This window comes from Podarcis filfolensis (assembly GCF_964270895.1).
Source record: "Podarcis filfolensis genome assembly, chromosome: 4".
Classification (NCBI taxonomy): Eukaryota; Metazoa; Chordata; class Lepidosauria; order Squamata; family Lacertidae; genus Podarcis; species Podarcis filfolensis.
In genome coordinates this window covers 83,658,479-83,677,663 of record NC_139607.1, presented here as the reverse complement: position 1 = coordinate 83,677,663, position 19,185 = coordinate 83,658,479, and the positions used below count along the sequence as shown (strand labels likewise).

The window sequence follows — 19,185 nt, the reverse complement described above, 5'->3', positions numbered from 1 at the left end:
AGTATAGAGAAAGCAAGTGTTGCATATGTGCATGTGAACCAGACTCGGAATCCAGACTGAGCTGCATTCAGATACCCTTAGAATAATTCACAAGGTCATAAATCATATGTATCTAATCCTCCTTGACTGAAAATTCTGTCAGAGCTGAAAACAAATGGATACGTGAACCTTGGTTTCGTCAAAGCATTCTTTGCAGCAGCACTGGTGAAGGAATGCCACCTAGTGGTGCTGCAGGCTATTTTGTTATGCTGCTCTTTTTATATTTTATATTTGTACGCGGGGCATGCTTGAGATATTCAACACAGTTTCCTGCATAAGAAACAGAAGTGTTGTGATTCTGAAGCTGTGCAAAAAGGCTTTCTGACCCCTTTGAAGGCAGCTATAGAGATGAAGAAACTGGAGGGAAGTGATGTAGCAAATTTCGAAATGTAGATGTTTCTACAACCATTGCAGAGACAACAGTGGTACCACCATGGAAATGAATTTTGCACACTTTTTTGTTGTTGCAGGGCTCTGAAAGTATTTTGAAGCACATCATACCTTATAATCAAATCTTATTATCATTCGAAAAGAGAATGAAAATGATCTTTAAAAAATATATATGAGAATAAACATTTTTCTCTGCAGCTGTTGCTTTATACAGTCTAGTGCCTCATTTTCACCATAGTATGAATGCTAAAACTGCAAAGCTATTTGAATACCTGAGTATAAACTCATAGATCTATTGACTGATGACTGTATGGCTTTTTGATATACACTGGCTGGGTTTGGACATCATGCTAAACCGTGGTTTGTTTGGCTTAGAACACACCCCAGCCAACTAGCTATGGTTTGTTTGGGACCAAAAAAATAATAATAAAAAATATCTGTGAGTTTCAGTAAAACCCAGGATCCTGACTTTATTCCTTATTGAAGGAATGCCCACAGCAGTAAGGACTTTGGTTCAGGAGGAGTGGGGAGGAGAGAGTTAACAAAGAGGAGCTTTAGGATTGTGTTTTGCACTGGAGCATTCAAGTTCCCCCACCCGCAGCCCATTTTCAGTGGCAAAATAGCTGGTGACATCTTCCCCTTCCTTAGCTGCAATCATTTGCAATCACTTGTCTGCAACTGGGATCCTGGTTTCTTCAACAACCCATGGTGAAAGCAAATTATGGCTTAGTGTTACATCTTAATGTGACTACTGTGATCCAAATCCTAGTCTCATGTGATAACAAGTGATCCACATTCCAATCTTGTATCAAGATGCATTCAACCAGTTCAGTGGGACTCAAGTGAGCACTGCACTATGGATATAAATGTCCCCCTGGAATTCATGTATCACCCCTCAGCTTCCAGCCAGGATTCCCGTGTTAAATGAGATGTGTGCATATCTAGTATTGATTTCCAAGAAACTAATATTGCACTATTTGTACATTTTGCACCCCTGAGTTTAATCTTTATAATTGGGCTTCTTGAACTGTGAATGGCACCTGTTCCTTCAACGCCATTGATAGTCTTCACCCACCAAGAAAGATTGTTGTATAATCCATCATGCTTAAAATCAATACAAGTTTTTGTCATTGACTTTAATGGCGTTAGAAGTCAGATTTCTATGGCAGGTGTCTCAAAACAGTGGCAAGGTTTGTGTTTAGTAAGAAGTCTTGAAAGTGCACTTTAATTGTTTGCGGGGGGGGGGGGGGCGGGAATACTTGTTTATTACATTTATATATCTCCTTTTCCCAATCATATTTTTTGAGATGTCTTGTGCTAGCATCTAGCTTTCTTTCACATCAGACACTGGCTTGTTGGTGAAGGATCACATTCCTTCTATAGGGCTTAGAAAGCAGCCTAAGCTGTGCCTGATGGATCAGTTTAATGGCCCATCTAATCCAGAATCCTGTTCTCACAGTGGCCAACCAGATGCCCATGGGAAGCCCACATGCAGAACCTGAGCACCCTCCCCACCTGTGATTCCTAGCACTGGTTTTAAGAAGCCTATTGCTCCCAACAGTGGAGGACAAGCATAGCCTTTGTGGCTGGTAGGAATGAATTTTCAGCCAACAACAACAATTTATTATTTGTACCCCACCTATCTGGCTGGGTTTCCCCAGCCACTCTGGGCGGCTTCCAACAAAGATTGAAAATACATTAAAATGTTAAACATTAAAAACTTCCCTAAACAGGGCTGCCTTCAGGTGTCTTCTAAAAGTCAGGTAGATGTCTTTGACATCTGATGGGAGGGCATTCCACAGGGCGGGCGCCACTACCAAGAAAGTCCTCTGCCTGGTTCCCTGTAGCTTTGCTTCTCGCAGTGAGGGAACCGCCAGAAGGCCCTCGGTGCTGGACCTCAGTGTCTGGGCTGAATGAAGGGGGTGGAGACACGCCTTCAGGTATACTGGGCTGAGGCTGTTTAGGCTTTACAGGTCAGCACCAACACTTTGAATTGTGCTCAGAAACGTACTGGGAGCCACTGTAGGTCTTTCAAGACCAGTGTTATGTGGTCTCGGCAGCCGCCCCCAGTCACCAGTCTAGCTGCCGCATTCTGAATTAGTTGCAGTTTCCGGGTCACCTTCAAAGGTAGCCCCACACAGAGTGCATTGCAGTAGTCCAAGTGGGAGATAATAAGGTTTGTTTGCTCACTTTTTCCTTCCTGTATTTCTGGCATGATTCCAGTTTGCCCTGCTGCTTTGTAGAGCACCGAATAGTTTAGATACAAAGGGCTGACTTATTAAGGGTATGGAATATTCTGCTATAGTGCAGGGGTACAATATAAACGACTTCTTTCCTTTGCACAGTAAACTCTTATGTACTATGGTAATACTTTCTCTGTTTGATAGTTCCGTATCACTTTTCTTACAAAGAAAGCTACATGAACTTTTGTGAATTAAATGGTAAAGATTTGCTTGACTGAAGAGTGCCATGCTTGCAGGCTTTTTAATGAAATGGAGGATGGGGACGTGTGTGTGTGTGTGTGTGTGTGTGTGTGTAATGAAAATGTGTGTTTATTTTGAATAACATCAACATCATTTCCATGCACCCCATTTTCTCCTCCAAAGGCAATAGCCATAAATATACTGAGCTCATCAATAAATTGTCTTATTTGGGCTCTAACAAACAGGAACTCAGGCCACGTTATGCAAGAACTATGAATGCCAATGGGGTATATTGCAACTAACTTAACCTTACGGTTATACATGTGACATAGAATGGGATACTGGAAATGTTACAGTCGCTCCTGCGCTGGATGTTTTGCCAGCAAACCTGCCTGAAGAACAGGGTTTTTTGGAGGGTCCAGAATGTTTCCCAACGTACACACCTTTGCTCATCTTCCTTGCTGCCTTTCACAGCTTGCTGAGCTGAAGGTGCTTCAGGAGCACCCCTTTCTGCGACTGCATATTATTCTTGCTGGCTGCCTAAAACCAAGCCCATGAGGAATCCAGTGACCAGCAGGGTGAAATCACGATGCCACATAGGGAATCAGATGTGGTTACATGACAATGTCACTTGCAGCAAACAAAACCCTCGCATTGTCCTCATTCTGAACGGAGAGTGAAGGTCCACCGGTCATGTTGCCACAGGAAGCAACCAAGCTGTTTGCGCCTGCCTTGCTGTGTTGAAGTGGCTTTTTGTGGAACGCCCTCCCATCAGATGCCAAAGAGATAAACAACTACCTGACATTTAGAAGACATCTGAAGGCAGCCCTGTTTAGGGAAGTTTTTAATGTGTGACATTTTAATGTATTTTTAATCTTTGTTGGAACTGCCCAGAGTGGCTGGGGAAACCCAGCCAGATGGGTGGGGTACAAATATGTTGTTATTGTTGTTGTTAATAATCATATTTGGTGCCCCCCTCTAATTTATTAATTGTAATAAGTTCTTTATATTATTATTATTATTATTATTATTATTATTATTATTATTATTACCTTTGGGGCCCCCTGAAAGATTAGTAAAAGATTGGGGATGTTTTGGAGGGAGACAAAGAAACCTTCCCCTGAAATCAACACTCACAACTCAGCACTTCTTAGGACGACCCATTCAAATGCTGATTCCAGTGTGAAATATGCTGCTGTCTGTGTTCCTGGTTTTTAAAAAAATGTTTTTCAGCATCCCACCTGGCAGTGTCCATCTGCGTACCACCTGTCAGGGAAGGAGGTGTCTGACCTCTTGGTGTAATGTGATGTTTTAGCAGTTTTGCTGCATTTTGTCGTGCAAACTTTTGCCACACTTAAGAAGGTGCCTTCTCAGCTGTTCTGCCTTACCAAAATTCTTCTCCTCTGCCCCTGAATTTCCCAATTCCCTTGCAGAGAATCACTTTTATCCTGATCCGTTTCAAAAGCTTGCATGCTTATATGAACAAAATTGGACCTAACTGGGCGTAGATCTGTTCCCATAGAAATGACCATCTGATTTTTGAAAATAGACTTACCGTAACTTCTTTGCTAATCAGCTCCATTGATAACGTGATAGCAGCTATAAATTAATTAACTCCCACTCTTCTGCCCCAATATAGCTGCACACAAAATTATCAATAATTACTTAGTGGACCTTTCATTTTGTCTCCATTTACGCATAATGAAAACAACCCACAGATTCTGAATTGAAAGTATAAGTGGAAATGAATGTTAAGAGATCCATCTGCTTTGCACAAATATTTGATGCTCTATTGTAGAGAGGCGAAAAACCCTGTTAATCTAAAAAGCTTTCCTATTAAAACTCAGATTTGACTGGTAACTTCTTTATGTAATGTTGTATGCATGTGCCTAATGGAAAAACACACAAAGAACATCCCTCCTAGCTGTATTTTCCTAGAAGAATGACTGTTTGTAACAAAAGAAGTTACAGACAATAATTGAGATAATGGGCCCGAGGATCGATTAATGCAATGTCTTCCCAAAAATGTCCTGCAAAAAATACTGAAATGGCAAGTCCTTCCAACTCTGTTGGCCACAGATCAACATCAGTACTCCAATCCATTGCTGCCTGCAATGTATAGCCAATGGCCCCAAGACAAAGAACATGATCAGTTTGGTGGGGGAGCAAAGAATCATAGAATATGGTTGAGCAGAAGATAGCTAAGTGGTCCATGGTCCATGCAAAGGTATGGGGAACCTTTTTCAGACCAAAGGAATTCCCTTCTGGGCAGCCTTCCAGGTCTACATGCTAGGCAAAACACAAAGGGTGGAAGGCAAGACTGGTAGGGGATGTGGCTTGGCTAGAGGGGCTGTGGTTAGGGACAGGGTATAGCCTGGGAAGATTAACAAGAGCCAGATAGAGAGGCGTGATACAGGGGTGGATACAGTTTCTTTATTACAGTGGTACCTCGGGTTAAGTACTTCGTTCGTTCTGGAGGTCGGTTCTTAACCTGAAACTGTTCTTAATCTGAAACACCACTTTAGCTAATGGGGCCTCCTGCTGCCGCAGGAGCACAATTTCTGTTCTCATCCTGAAGCAAACTTCTTAACCCAAGTTTCTGGGCTAGCGGAGTCTGTAACCTGATGCATCTGTAACCCGAGGTACCACTGTACTGGTTTATGCCATAACAAACATTTTAGGGTGGGATTAACCTAATGAACCCCACCTATGGAAGCCTTGCACAAGGACTTCTGCTTGCACAGCAATGCTTCCCCCTACCTCTCCCCACGCCCCCCTGCACCTCCTAAAAATTAACTGTGCACAAACAGCACAAGGGGAAGGAGAGGGGGATCATTCTGTCTGGCAGGCTGTAGTGCTTGTGCAAAAAAAGGATGTTCATCATAGCACAGTGTTGAATCCATCCCTCTAACTTGTTGCTAAATTCTTTGTGGTCCAACAGTGTTTTTTGTTTTGTTTTGTTTTTTGCCAGTCATGATGCACTAGATGAATCAACCTTAATGTTCTTAAGCAAAAATGTAGGATTGCTGAACACAACTTAGTTATGCCTTGACCCTGATTGAGCATAATGGTTAAAAGATTGAACTACAAATGAGGAAGTTCCCAGTTTGAATCCTGTCTTTGCCGTGACCTCACTGGGCAGCTTTAAGCAAGCAACTCTCTCTCTTTCTCCATCCTTCCTCCGCCCCCCGATCCACACATACACACTGCAACGTGGGGGAAATAATCCTTACCCAACCTTTATAGAATGTTGCAAGGATTAATACATGTGAAGCACTTTTGATACTAGTGTATGATCATTTGCATGTAAAGCGGCAAATACTTACAATGCTTGGGCAAGAGCAGAGGCAGAGCTCAGCAATATGTCTATGTCCAAAAATAAAAGAGACGGAAGAAGGCAAAATCTTTGCCTCTTGCTTTTCTAGTAACTGGCTTTAAAGAAAACAAGTGTGTCCTTTTTCTGATTGATTGACAATCCTATGGAGCAGGCTGTTGCTTAGAAAAGCTCATATCACAAAATATTTGTTAGCCTTTATGGTGCCAAAATATTGCTGTTTGTTCTAGCCTTTGGATGGAACAATAAACTTACATTATAACTCGGCCTAAAGAACTCTTAATGAGAAGGATTGTTATATTTGATGTTTTAAACATCTGCAGGCTTAGCAGTGGTTCCAACAGTGGAGACTTAAAGGCCTCATAGTTGATGTTCACATTAAACAAAAAACAAAAAAAACCCTTCGTTAAAATAGGAAGAGAAAGCCGTAATGAAATGTGCATGCACATATCCAAATATAATAGTCAGCGAGCCTATCTAGGATAAAATAGTGATAGTTGAGATTTCAGTTACGTAAATGAGAATTTTGTAAAAAGCCATCTGCCTAAACCCATGGGGAAAAGATCAATCAGGAACCGTGTACAAAAGCATTCTTCCTCAGAGCATGTCCCAACAGGGCATCACCCCACCTGAGAGGAGCTTTGGAGATGTGCATCAGCCCACTGATAGCCAGTGCAACCCACACTTTTACAGGAAACTTGCTGAAATGATACTTGTCAATGCTTTTTCATATGTCCTTTGTATCTCCCCTTTCCCATATAACTAGGTGCTTTCTTTATAGACGTAACACTCCAGCCTGTCTCTACATTTGGTGGGGTGGCAGGGAGAGTTACTGTCTTCCAGTTATGAATGCCCTGCCAGTTGTATCCTGGCTAGGGCTTCTGCTTTTTATCTTGGAATGAAAACTATCAACAGGCACCTCAATGCCAGCTGCCTCCTTCAATCAACCCGTAAAAACTGTTGTATTGCAAAGTCTTTCTGCAAAGGCTAACTTCAGCGCTACTGCATTGGTACTGAATGTTCGCCTGCACTCAGTGAATCATCTTTTTTTTGTCTCCCTCAAAGGCTTTTAAAATACTTTGTGAAAGATTTATACTTGCTTCAGGTGCTGCATAGAAATCTCATCTCTTTCCATGTTTATATTGTTGCTGTTCCTGCCGCAATATTGCCACTCTAGTCTCAACCCTCTACTTGTGAAAAGCCCCCGTGCCCCTTACAAATTTATAGCACAGTGAGGCACTGTTCTTTTTATCTAGGCAGTGGATATGTCACACAGTCATACAGGGGAAGCCTCAGCAACATTGTCATTTGTTATGGGAGGCAGTATGTTTCAACAGGTGTTTAACTGTCTCTACAAAATGGCAGACTGATGAGTTCTCTGAAGGTAGGTGGAATGCCTGGAATCCCCCTTCTAATGCCTGGATTCAGCACAGATTCAATTGCTGGAATAGGCAAGCCAGCCTGGTAATTGCCTGGGAGATGAGCCATTAAGAAAGACAAAGGGAAGGTAATGACTCATTTAGAAAAACCATTAAGAAGGCAAAGTCAGTGCCAGACGGCAGTTTGGTGAAGCCCATCCTCTAGCTCTGAGGTAGTCTGGAAAACAAAGAAGAGTTTTGGAAGGAGAGTCTTTAGAATTGGCTGGGAGATGACAAAGAGAAAAGAGGTTGCAGTCTGTAAAAGTCAGCAAGCTGCTGAGAGTGTCAGAGCCATGGCTGAAGTCAGTCTGAATCCAAGGTTGCAGATACAGGAGAAGCAAGACCCTCTTGATGTGATAATGCTGTGAGCCCCTACATCATAGGCTCATGTTGTATATATGTGTAAATAAACCATATATCCTAAAGACACCATAGTCTCGCTGTGCCTTATTTCCAAAACGAAACCAGAATCCTGAGCTCCTGAAATTCACTGGAACTTCACACCACTCATAGATTGCGGGTGGCATCTAACAATACTTAAAGGAAAGAGTTGTTTTGTTTTGAGGGCTCCGTATTAATTTATTCCTGTATGTAAGGAATGCATACCTTGCCTTTTGACTTACAAAACTCTCAAGACAGTTTACAAAAAAAGTTTTTAAAACCATTAAGATACACAAAACAGCAGGAAAAAACAGAGCAGCAGAAAAAATTAACTGTAATTAAAGCAGAAGTTAAGATGTAATAAAATAGAAAGGTGCAAAATACTATTTTAAAAATGACCAAAAGTGTCTGCTGGGCAGATGGCACTTCAATGGATGATCCAAATTTGAATTCACATGCCCATGTTTATATGGTTTTAATATGATGGTTTCATTTCATTGATTGGGTGGAATGAGGGAAGTTGATGGCTTGTACAATAAATTCTCTGGCATATCTTCATTTACAAGGAACTCTGACTTTCTCTATAGATCTGTCTACTCTGATTTTGAGGAACTTTGATCTTGCTTTAGGACAAACCTGGACATTTTCTGCTATGCTCCTTTGATAGCTTTTTCAACCTCCACTTCTGTAACTAGTTGCAAACTGATCCTGCCAAGGTAGCCTTCGCAAGGCTAGTGAAACAGAGATTGAAAAGCACAGAAACGTGGCAGAAATTTAATTCACATTTGGGATTATTTGAGCTCTTTTCGAACATCTAGGCACTGAAATTGTTAGGTACCTTTGTAATGTTGATGAAGAGGTAAAACAATCTCAACATTATATTACCCAAATTATATGTCATAAGCAATACCCACTGTTTGAAGTAATGCTGTATCCATTGTTCTCTTTCTTTCCTTCTTCCTACAGATTGTGAGTGTTGGAAAGCATGTTAAAAACTATCATTACATCCTTGCAAACCTGGTAAGAACATTTTTTTAATGAATTAACTTCATGCTTGTCTGGAAAAATCCTTCATGGCCTTATTAAATTGAGATTGTGCAGTCAAAAAGAGGGAGATAGGGTTGGCTCATTGGAGATCAGAGTATCTCACAGATAGCTTTGCTCCTGGGTTAAAGCAACTGAGGGAGAGTTGATAAATCAAGGCTCCCTCCACTGGCTTGGTTGAAACCGTATGACTACTCACCTGCTGGAATTGTCCCCATTAGCACGCGTGCACGCACATGCGCGCGCACACGCACACACACATGGTTGCATCAAAGGTGACTAGCTCATTGTAACAATTATGTGACATTATATATTAATTGGTATCTGAATTTGCTTCTTTTCCCTTTCTCTTTGCACTCCCTTTTCTGCTCAAGTTTATCTCTATTTAGGTTGTATGCTATTGTTTTAAACTGTAAATCACCTTGAGTGTATTGGAAGAAAGATGGGGTGCAAATGTAGCAAATACGTACATAAATAAATGTACGAGAGCCAGTGTGGTGTAGTGGTTAAGAGTGGTAGACTCGTAATCTGGGGAACCGGGTTCGCGTCTCCGCTCCTCCACATGCAGCTGCTGGGTGACCTTGGGCTAGTCACACTTCTTGAAGTCTCTCAGCCCCACTCACCTCACAGAGTGTTTGTTGTGGGGGAGGAAGGGAAAGGAGAATGTTAGCCACTTTGAGACTCCTTCGGGTAGTAATAAAGCGGGATATCAAATCCAAACTCTTCTACTCTGGCACAATCCTATTGTTCTTAGTTATAATGATTACAGAAATCAGTCCAAAGACAAGAAGTAACAGAAAAACAGCATTCCAACCATAACAAAATGACATAACAGCAAACCACAGCCGTTTCTTCATTCTGCACATGCATACAGAAATATCAGATTCTGCTGCAAAGACTTCCAAGTACTCCAGTTGCAGAAAAATATTCACTAGGAAAATGCAATTGTTTCCACAGTTATTTATTTCACCCTGGTGGGATTACTCTTAAGTGCAGGCACCAGTAAGTCTTTTGAGCTGAATATCTTGCTATTGACTTTGAACTGGAAGTTACAGGGCAATCCTGGTTAAAATTTAGTTGGAACATGTTTGACACATCATCTGGAATGGGGAAGAGATCTGTAGTACTGTACTGTGCGGTCACAGTAGCTGGTACTGAAGGACTTAGTTTTTGTTGCAATAGATTTCATTCTTAAGTGCTTGTATTTTGTTTAAAGTATATTGTAATTGCAAGCACTGGGGTTTAGCTGGCAGGTCATGTGAAAAGGATCTAGGCCTAGGGGGTTTAGTTGACAAATAACTACCGGTAAATATGATCCAGTCACTATAGAGGCTAATGCAACTCTCATCAAGAGAAATATAATGTCCAGATCACAAGAAGTAATGGTGCTAGTGTATTCTGCTTTGCTCAGGCTTTATTTGAAGCAGTTTTGGATACTGCAATTCAAGAAGGATATTGACAAACCAGAACTGACTAGAGTAGGGCAACAAAGATGGTGAAGGGCCTGGGGTGCGCGTCCTATGTGGAAAGGCCCGAGGAGCAGAGAGAAGAGAGAATTAAGTGTTTATATGATAGCCACCTTCAAATATTTGAAAGGCTGTCACATGGAGCAAACTGATGGCCCTGAAGCTGTAGTTCCAAACAACAAGAAAAATGATTAATAATAAGCATATGGAAGACACAGGTTAGAGCTCAACTTCGAGCCTACCAAGTGGCGATAGCGACGGCGAAGAAGACTTCCTTCACCGCCTCTATTGCATCTGCAGAAAATAGTAGCAGGAGACTCTTTCAGGTGGTTCGCAATTTAACGGAACCACCTTTACCACCGGGGCCTTGTAAAGACCCCAAGATCTCCTGCAATGATTTTGCAAAGTTTTTTGCAGATAAAATCACTCATATTCGGAAGGAGCTAGACACCACCGTGGGAGCAGGGCTGGGGCGGGAGAGTGCTAGAGCTCTGTCTGGTCAAGTTGCATGGAATCAATTTCAATCCGTTACCCCCGAGGATGTGGACAGGCTGCTTGGACGCGTGAAACCAACCACCTGTCTCCTTGATCCTTGCCCATCCTGGCTAATAAAAGCAAGCCGGGAAGGGCTGGGCGATGGGCTCTGCGGGGTGGTGAATGCTTCCCTCTGTGAGGGAACATTCCCAGATCCGCTGAAAGAGGCGGTCATTAAACCGCTTCTTAAAAAACCATCTTTAGACCCGGCCAGTATGGCCAACTATCGCCCAGTCTCAAATCTTCCATTCTTGGGCAAGGTGATTGAGCGCGTGGTTGCTGAACAACTCCAGGCACGCCTGGAGGATGCGGACCATTTGGATCCCTTCCAATCAGGATTCAGGCCTCATCATGGGACTGAAACTGCCTTGGTCGCGCTGGTTGATGATCTCCGGCGAGCTAGGGACAAAGGTGAGAGTTGTTTCCTAGTTCTGCTGGATCTCTCAGCGGCCTTTGATACAATCGACCATAACATCCTTCTGGACCGTCTAGAGGGGCTGGGAGCTGGGGGCACTGTTATGCAGTGGTTTCGCTCCTTCCTCCTGGGCCGTGTTCAGAAAGTGGTGGTGGGGGATGAGTGCTCAGACCCCTGGGCCCTCACTTGTGGGGTGCCTCAGGGTTCCGTCCTCTCCCCCATGCTTTTTAACATCTATATGAAGCCACTGGGAGAGATCATCAGGGGGTTTGGACTGGGTGTCCATCAATATGCAGATGATACCCAGCTCTACCTCTCTTTCAAATCAGAACCAGTGAAGGCGGTGAAGGTCCTGTGTGAGTGCCTGGAGGCAGTTGGAGGATGGATGGCGGCTAATGGATTGAGGTTGAATCCTGACAAGACAGAAGTACTGTTTTTGGGGGACAGGGGCGGGCTGGTGTGGAGGATTCCCTGGTCCTGAATAGGGTAACTGTGCCCCTGAAGGACCAGGTGCGCAGCCTGGGAGTCATTTTGGACTCACAGCTGTCCATGGAGGCGCAGGTCAATTCTGTGTCCAGGGCAGCTGTCTACCAACTCCACCTGGTACGCAGGCTGAGACCCTACCTGCCCGCGGACTGTCTTGCCAGAGTGGTGCATGCTCTGGTTATCTCCCGCTTGGACTACTGCAATGCGCTCTACGTGGGGCTGCCTTTGAAGGTGACTCGGAAACTACAACTAATCCAGAATGCGGCAGCTAGACTGGTGACTGGGGGCGGCCGCCGAGACCACATAACACCGGTCTTGAAAGACCTACATTGGCTCCCAGTACGTTTCCGAGCACAATTCAAAGTGCTGGTGTTGACCTTTAAAGCCCTAAATGGCCTCGGCCCAGTATACCTGAAGGAGCGTCTCCACCCCCATCGTTCTGCCCGGATGCTGAGGTCCAGCGCCGAGGGCCTTCTGGCGGTTCCCTCATTGCAAGAAGCAAAGCTACAGGGAACCAGGCAGAGGGCCTTCTCGGTAGTGGCGCCTGCCCTGTGGAACGCCCTCCCATCGGATGTCAAAGCGATAAATAACTACCTGACATTCAGAAGACATCTTCAGGGAAGTTTTTAATCTGTGATATTTTACTGTATTTTTGGTTTTCTATGGAAGCCGCCCAGAGTGGCTGGGGAAACCCAGCCAGATGGGCGGGGTACAAATAATAAATTATTATTATTATTATTATTATTATTATTATTATTATTATTATGACACCATGAACCATTCAGCAGTGGAACAAACTGCTTCAGAAGGTGATGGAGTCTTCTTCATTGGATGTTTTAAGTGAAAGCTGGATGGCCACATATCAGGGATGCTACAGTAGTAAGTTTCCTGCATTTGCAGGGATTGGACGTTGATATTTGGGGTCACAACCAATTCTATGATTCTAATTTAAGTCCTTGTTCATGTGAAATAAATATATATAATATGATTTACTTATTTACTTTGTGGCTGTTTATGTATGGTCACTTAAAGTGTGTGGAGAATTTTCAATTTGTGTTGCATTAATTGATTTTTGCAGGGATTCAAGGATATTTCTTTGGACAGATTTATGCATGGAGGAGCCAATGTCACAGGGTTTCAGCTGGTGGATTTTAATACGCCTATGGTTGCTAAACTCATGCAACGGTGGAAGAAACTGGACCAGAGAGAATACCCAGGGTCAGAGACTCCTCCTAAGGTACTTGTCTGCAATGTATCCTAAAATGACTGCTCAAATAGGTTAACTTAAACGATGCATATTTGCCATACCTTAAAAAAAATATATCACTGCAGCTATTGTCAATGCTATCCATCTCCTGGCGTGGTGTTAAAATAAATTGGGTTGATCTTTGCAGGGTTCAATGTGTTTAGTTCGGGGATAGCCAACGTGGTGCCCTCTAGTTTTTGTTGGCTTGCCATTCCTATCTTCCCTGCCCATCAGTCATGCTGGCTGGAGCTGATGGGAGTTGTAGTCCTACAGCAGCATCTGGAAGGCACCAAATTGACTCCCTTTGGTTTAGTTTCTGTTCAAGCAGAAAATTAAAAACCTTTTGCTCTATTAAAAAGGTGCCCCAGTTATTGTTAGCAACTGCAGCAACTATTGCTATTTGAAATAAAGTTATTTAAGAATAAGAGTTGCTTTTGGGCACAAACTCTAGTCCACAAAACCATTCTAATCAGCTTCAGCCTCCATTAGAGAGAGAGAAAAGTTGTTCATAGATATATTCTTAAAGTTGAACCAGTTTCCTTACCAAACAAAACTGTTAAGACTGATGCCCAATCTCTACATTTCCTTAGTATACCTCTGCTCTAACCTACGATGGAGTGCTTGTGATGGCCGAGACGTTCCGTAACCTTCGAAGGCAGAAAATTGACATCTCTAGGAGGGGGAACGCAGGGGATTGTCTTGCAAACCCAGCTGCACCGTGGAGCCAAGGGATTGACATGGAGAGAACGTTGAAACAGGTGTGGTTCTTGCAAAGACTTAAACCCAGTTGCTTTTGAAGTCATTGTATGGATTGGAAAACATCATAAACCTCTAAAGCGACTAGCAGTTGATGCATTATTGTGATTGTCTCCTTTTTGTTTATTTCAGGTGGGCAGCTCTAAGATACTGTAACTGGTTCAGGGTTTTAAATATTTGGGCAGAACTGAAAGCCTGCTTATATTTCCTTTTCCAACGTTTTTGCTGAAAGAATATGAACCAATGATTCAAACCCCCGCATTTCACATCACACTCATAAAACAAAACATTTAAAAAAATTGTCTTAAGAGCTGTTTGAACTTTTTGCGGTACTGCACACCAAACATATTTCTGTCAGCTCAAAAGGTTTTTTAGTTTGTTAGCTCAGTGCAACTTGCAAAAAGAAAGGTATCTTTCACTTTCCTTATTTCATTTAAAAGGAAATATTTTCCCCTGATGTCAGCGCTCTGCATTCGTGATGAAAAAAAGGCTTTAAATTTTCAAATTTTTAAGAGAGCCAGTGTGGTGTAGTGGATAAGAGCAGTGGATTCATAATCTGGTGAACCGGGTTCGCTTCCCCGCTCCTCCACATGCAGCTGCTGGGTGACCTTGGGCTAGTCACACTTCTCTGAAGTCTCTCAGCCTCATTCACCTCACAGAGTGCTTGTTGTGGGGGAGGAAGGGCAAGGAGATTGTTAGCTGCTTTGAGACTCCTTAAGGGAGTGAAAGGCAGGATATCAAGTCCAAACTCCTCCTCCTCCTCCTCCTCCTCTTCTTCAAATCTCTATCAAGATAAATTAGCCTCTCTTTTCATGGAGGGGCAGTTGCAGTAGAGCAGAGGAAATAAACCCTTTGCATCCCGGGGGATACATTTCCTCAGAGGTAACGTTTCTGGGACCACACACCTGTGGCAGGTATAGGCAGATGCTGCTCTTACCCTTTGTGCAAGAGGCAACATTCCAGGCTTCTACACATACAAAACACAACGGTGCATCCAGGCATACAAGAATTATTATTGCAGATCAAAGACACACACCACAAAGGCAAAAGCACTTGGTGGTGTGGAGCATGGCTGGTGAGGGAAGTGGTCTGGGGAGATTCCTGAGGACCAGATAGCCAGGAGGACCACATTTGTTCCCCGGGCTAAGGCTCCCCTCCTCTGGATTAGAGGAAGGACCAAGAGAGCAAGGGAGCCTACAGTGAATTTTTAAACCATTTGCAAATGCAAATGAGCATACAATAGAGACACTGAAAAGAAGTCGCTGCAGGCAGCTCTCTGCTTATGCACACATGGTAAGAATTATTGCAATTTGGGTAACAATGAAAATGCAGGACAAAGGAAGATTACCACTTGAAAGGTATACATTTACTCTTTCGGAAAGCTACTAACTACACCAGGCTTCTTTCAAATGTTCCACAGAAAGGGCAATATTTGTCTTTATTTAAAGTGAGGGGAAGCAAGGGGAGTCTCAGGGTTTTTAAGAATTCCTAAGTGATGTGATGGATGCAGTGCTTAAGCACAAGATGGCAGGCAGAAACATGAACTTTATTTCAAGTTCTTCCCTATTGCAGTGCTGGAGAAGCTTTCTCATCCCAAGGGCCACATTCCCACCTGGGAAATCTCCAAGGGGCCACATGTCAATGGTGCCCATTCCTGGACCAGGAAAGCCTGGCCAATGTGGCCCATGAACTGGCAGCTTCTACACTGGATTCTGTAGTGTCCTGTATGTGACATTTCCTTTGAGGTTGACCCAGAAGCTGCAGCTGGTGCGCAATGTTGCAGTGAGGTTACACAATGGAGTGTCCTATCGCACACATAAAGGCACTGCAAAATATCCATGCTTTTTACCAACTTGATTTATTTCCTGTCTCAAGGTTCGAATACAAGGACTCACGGGAAATGTCCAGTTTGACCACTATGGCCGCCGAGTCAACTATTCAATGGACGTGTTTGAACTGAAGAGCAATGGCCCTCGAAAGGTATGTGCCAGTCCAGTCTTCCAAGCTGTTCTCTGCTCTTTAGTTCATTCATGATTTTCAGCCTGTGGCATGGTAACCAAGCCCATTGACTGGTTGGATCCAGCCTAGTCATGCTCAGAGTAGGCCCCAGCGGGACTTATTCATTTCAATAAAGCATGACTAAGTCTGAATCCAACCTGAGGATCTCATCTTCTAATTGCCATGGGGGGGGGGTCCTTCTGTTTTCATTTTGCTTTTTGCAACAATTGTTTTTTCACAAGCATGATAACTTAGAGGTACAAAGAAACAGAAAGGAAGGTAGAAAGCTTAAAGAGTCCAAAGTCAGACAACCACTTTGCAGTGATATGCTTGCTGCAGGCCCAAAATATAATCACCTGAAAAAGTGTGTCAGAGTATTTCAGGGAACTAGTTCCCTCCTCCTCCCCCCCATCAGGCAGAGTTTTTGGGGGAAAGAACCTTGCAATAGCAGTAAGACGAGTTTCTTTTCTGCTTCCATTTGTAATTCAGTCTGTCAGGTTGGATTTCTGAGGGAAGAAGCATGCTATTAGTGCCTGCCTGTGCTCAAGGGATAATATGTTTATGAGTCGAATTCACATTATTGTTCAGTTCTATGCAATGTTGCTTTTTCTTATATCAACACTAAGGGTAGCTGCATACAACTCAGCAACACTTCCCAGCAGATCTTGCTCCGAAGAAGTCTTGCTCCCAGCAGGTCTTGCTCCTCTCCCTCTGCATTGCTCTAAGTCTCCATCCCTGGGTGTTGCCTAAGCAGTCTCAAGCTACTCCTGCTCACCTCTGGTCACTGTTCTCTTGCCCTCATTATCATGAGTGTTCTTGGGGACCAGTGGGGAGGGGAGCTAATCACAGTAGGAGAGGGCAGGAGTGTAGGAAGGGGGGTGGGGAGGGCCGTCTGCTCCAGGTTCCATCATGGAGGGGGGTGACAAATTATCAAGGAACAATTACTGCCCTACTAGGGCGGTTAATAAAAAACTTCTTTTTTGAAAATGCCTGCTCCAAAGGTCTTAGCTTACTACACTAGGGATTATATAGCTATATATGAAATTTCATGCATATCAGTTAATATCTTGATCCTCCTTCACGAAAATAGCTGTTTACTTGGCCGTTTTCCTGTGTCGTGAAGGCGGAAATTTCAATTCAGTGGAGCACTTACTGTTCCCAACCCTAACCCTGCGGAAAGCCATCTAATTAGACTTTAATTTGATTTTGACATGTTTTAAGGAGGTAATTTAATTATTGTTTGATTTTTTTTTTTACCAATGTTATGTATCTGATGTTAGCCGCCCTGAGTCCGACTTTGGCCGGGGAGGGTGGGATATAAATAAAAGTTGTTTATTATTATTATTATTATTATTATTATTATTATTATTATTACTTATTAATATTCCTTTGTAAGAAAATATGAAATAACGTAAAACCATTTTTGAAGGGGGGGGAATCAATGGGGGGGGGAAGAATTTTTCCGCACCGGGTACCACCTGACCTTCCTACACCTCTGGGAGAGGGAGATGCCCATTATTCTAAGGCAAGCTCTTTGCCTCCCTCCTCTGCTTCAGCCTCGGATTCTGAACTGCTCCCGGCCACTGGCTCTCCCTGCTTACTAAACCCTGTTGCTCCTTCAGCATTAAGCCCCTCCTCCCAATCTTCTCCCTCTGACTGCTCCTCAGAGTTCCACCACCAACCCCCTGGCTCTGAGCCTTCCTTCTCTGGGGTTTCCCATGGAGGTTCCCCAGCTAGTGTCTCCCACTACTCCTCTTCACCCAGCCAGTCCCTGACACCTGCCTTCTTGCCGTTACCCCAGTCTGCCAGCAGCCTCAACAACTACCTTATACTGTGTCATTTATTTCCAATACTTTGTATTCTGACTAGCAGTAGGTCTTTGGAGTTTTTGTCTGAGATCTTTCCCCAGGCAGCTAATATCCTTTTAACTAAATCCTTCAAAGACAGAGGTCCTATGGCTGGGTCGGGATGGCATGGGGATGAGGGACCAACTCCCTTCTCTTGCGGGGGCCCAATTAGTGCCATTGCCTTCCGTTAAGAGTTTGGGTGTAATCCTTGACGCCTCCCTTTCCATGGAGGCGCAAGTTACAGCAACAGCCAAGGCGACATTTTTCCACCTTCACCGCATCAAGCAGTTGGTCCCTTACCTTTCCCGCCCCGACCTGGCCACAGTGATCCATGCGATGGTCATCTCCAGGCTTGACTACTGTAATTTGCTCTACGCTGGGCTCCCCTTGAAGCTGTCCCAGAAACTCCAGTGGGTGCAGAATGCTGCAGCGAGGCTCCTCACGGGGTCTCTGCCATGGGAGCATATTCACCCAGTGCTTTTCCAGCTGCACTGGCTCCCGGTGGAGTACAGGGTCAGATTTAAGGTGCTGCTTTTGACCTTTAAAGCCCTTCACGGCCTAGGACCCTCATACCTACGAGACCGCCTCTCCCAGTATGCCCCACGGAGAGCCTCAAGGTCCATAAATAGCAACACCCTAGTGGTCCCGGGCCCTAAGGAAGTTAGATTGGCTTCAACCAGAGCCAGGGCCTTTTCAACACTGGCTCCGGCCTGGTGGAACGCTCTGCCTCATGAGACCAGGGCCCTGCAGGATCTGATTTCTTTCCGCAGGGCTTGCAAGACAGAGTTGTTCCGCCTGGCCTTTGGCTTGGAGCCAATTTGATTCCCTCCCTCTCTTTCTTTTTTTCATTCCTTCTCCTCCTGCGTTGAGGCTACATTTTACTTTAATGTTGTAATATTTTAATGTTGTATTTTAATTTTGTTTTTAAGTTGTAATCATTCAACTTGTTTTTATTATTGCTTGTAAGCCGCTCTGAGCCCGGCCTTGGCTGGGGAGGGTGGGGTATAAAAAATTATTATTATTATTATTATTATTATTATTATTATTATTAATTATATGCTGGGGATTGAACCCTCCTGGATGCAGTGCATATTCTCTACTGCAGAGCGATAGCCTATCCTCTAATTTTTTATAAGCTGCAGATCCCTGCTGCCCCCAGCAAGGAAAGAGTGCAAATTAAAGTCTACAACTACATAGTTGCGAGTCTACTGAGATTTCATTTCCACAAGTAGGCCGGACGTGTAAAACAAAAGAGGAGAACATTTCCCCCCATTTTTATTTTCCATCCCATGTTGAAAATAGATGTTAACTAAAGCCAAAATTCCCTTAGTCTTCAAATCAATATCCTGAAAGGATTAGCCCCCGTTGATTTGCAGACGTGGCTCGGATTTAAGTTTCTGTGAACAGC

At 43.6% G+C, this 19,185-nt stretch overlaps 1 protein-coding gene across 6 annotated transcripts in view; it reads left to right on the top strand.

Moving 5' to 3' along the window:
* Positions 1–19,185, top strand: part of GRIA4 (glutamate ionotropic receptor AMPA type subunit 4) — a 229,062-nt gene that overhangs the window by 148,884 nt on the left and 60,993 nt on the right. For all 6 annotated transcript variants that reach the window (XR_014546993.1, XM_083609036.1, XM_083609035.1 and 3 more), the window contains exons 5-8: positions 8,952–9,005; positions 13,009–13,167; positions 13,767–13,934; positions 15,808–15,912. Coding sequence is in view for 5 of the 6 variants with exons in the window: in XM_083609036.1 (XP_083465162.1) it covers positions 8,952–9,005; positions 13,009–13,167; positions 13,767–13,934; positions 15,808–15,912 (486 nt within the window). In the remaining variant the exon portion in view is untranslated. The remainder of the gene's footprint in view (positions 1–8,951; positions 9,006–13,008; positions 13,168–13,766; positions 13,935–15,807; positions 15,913–19,185) is intronic.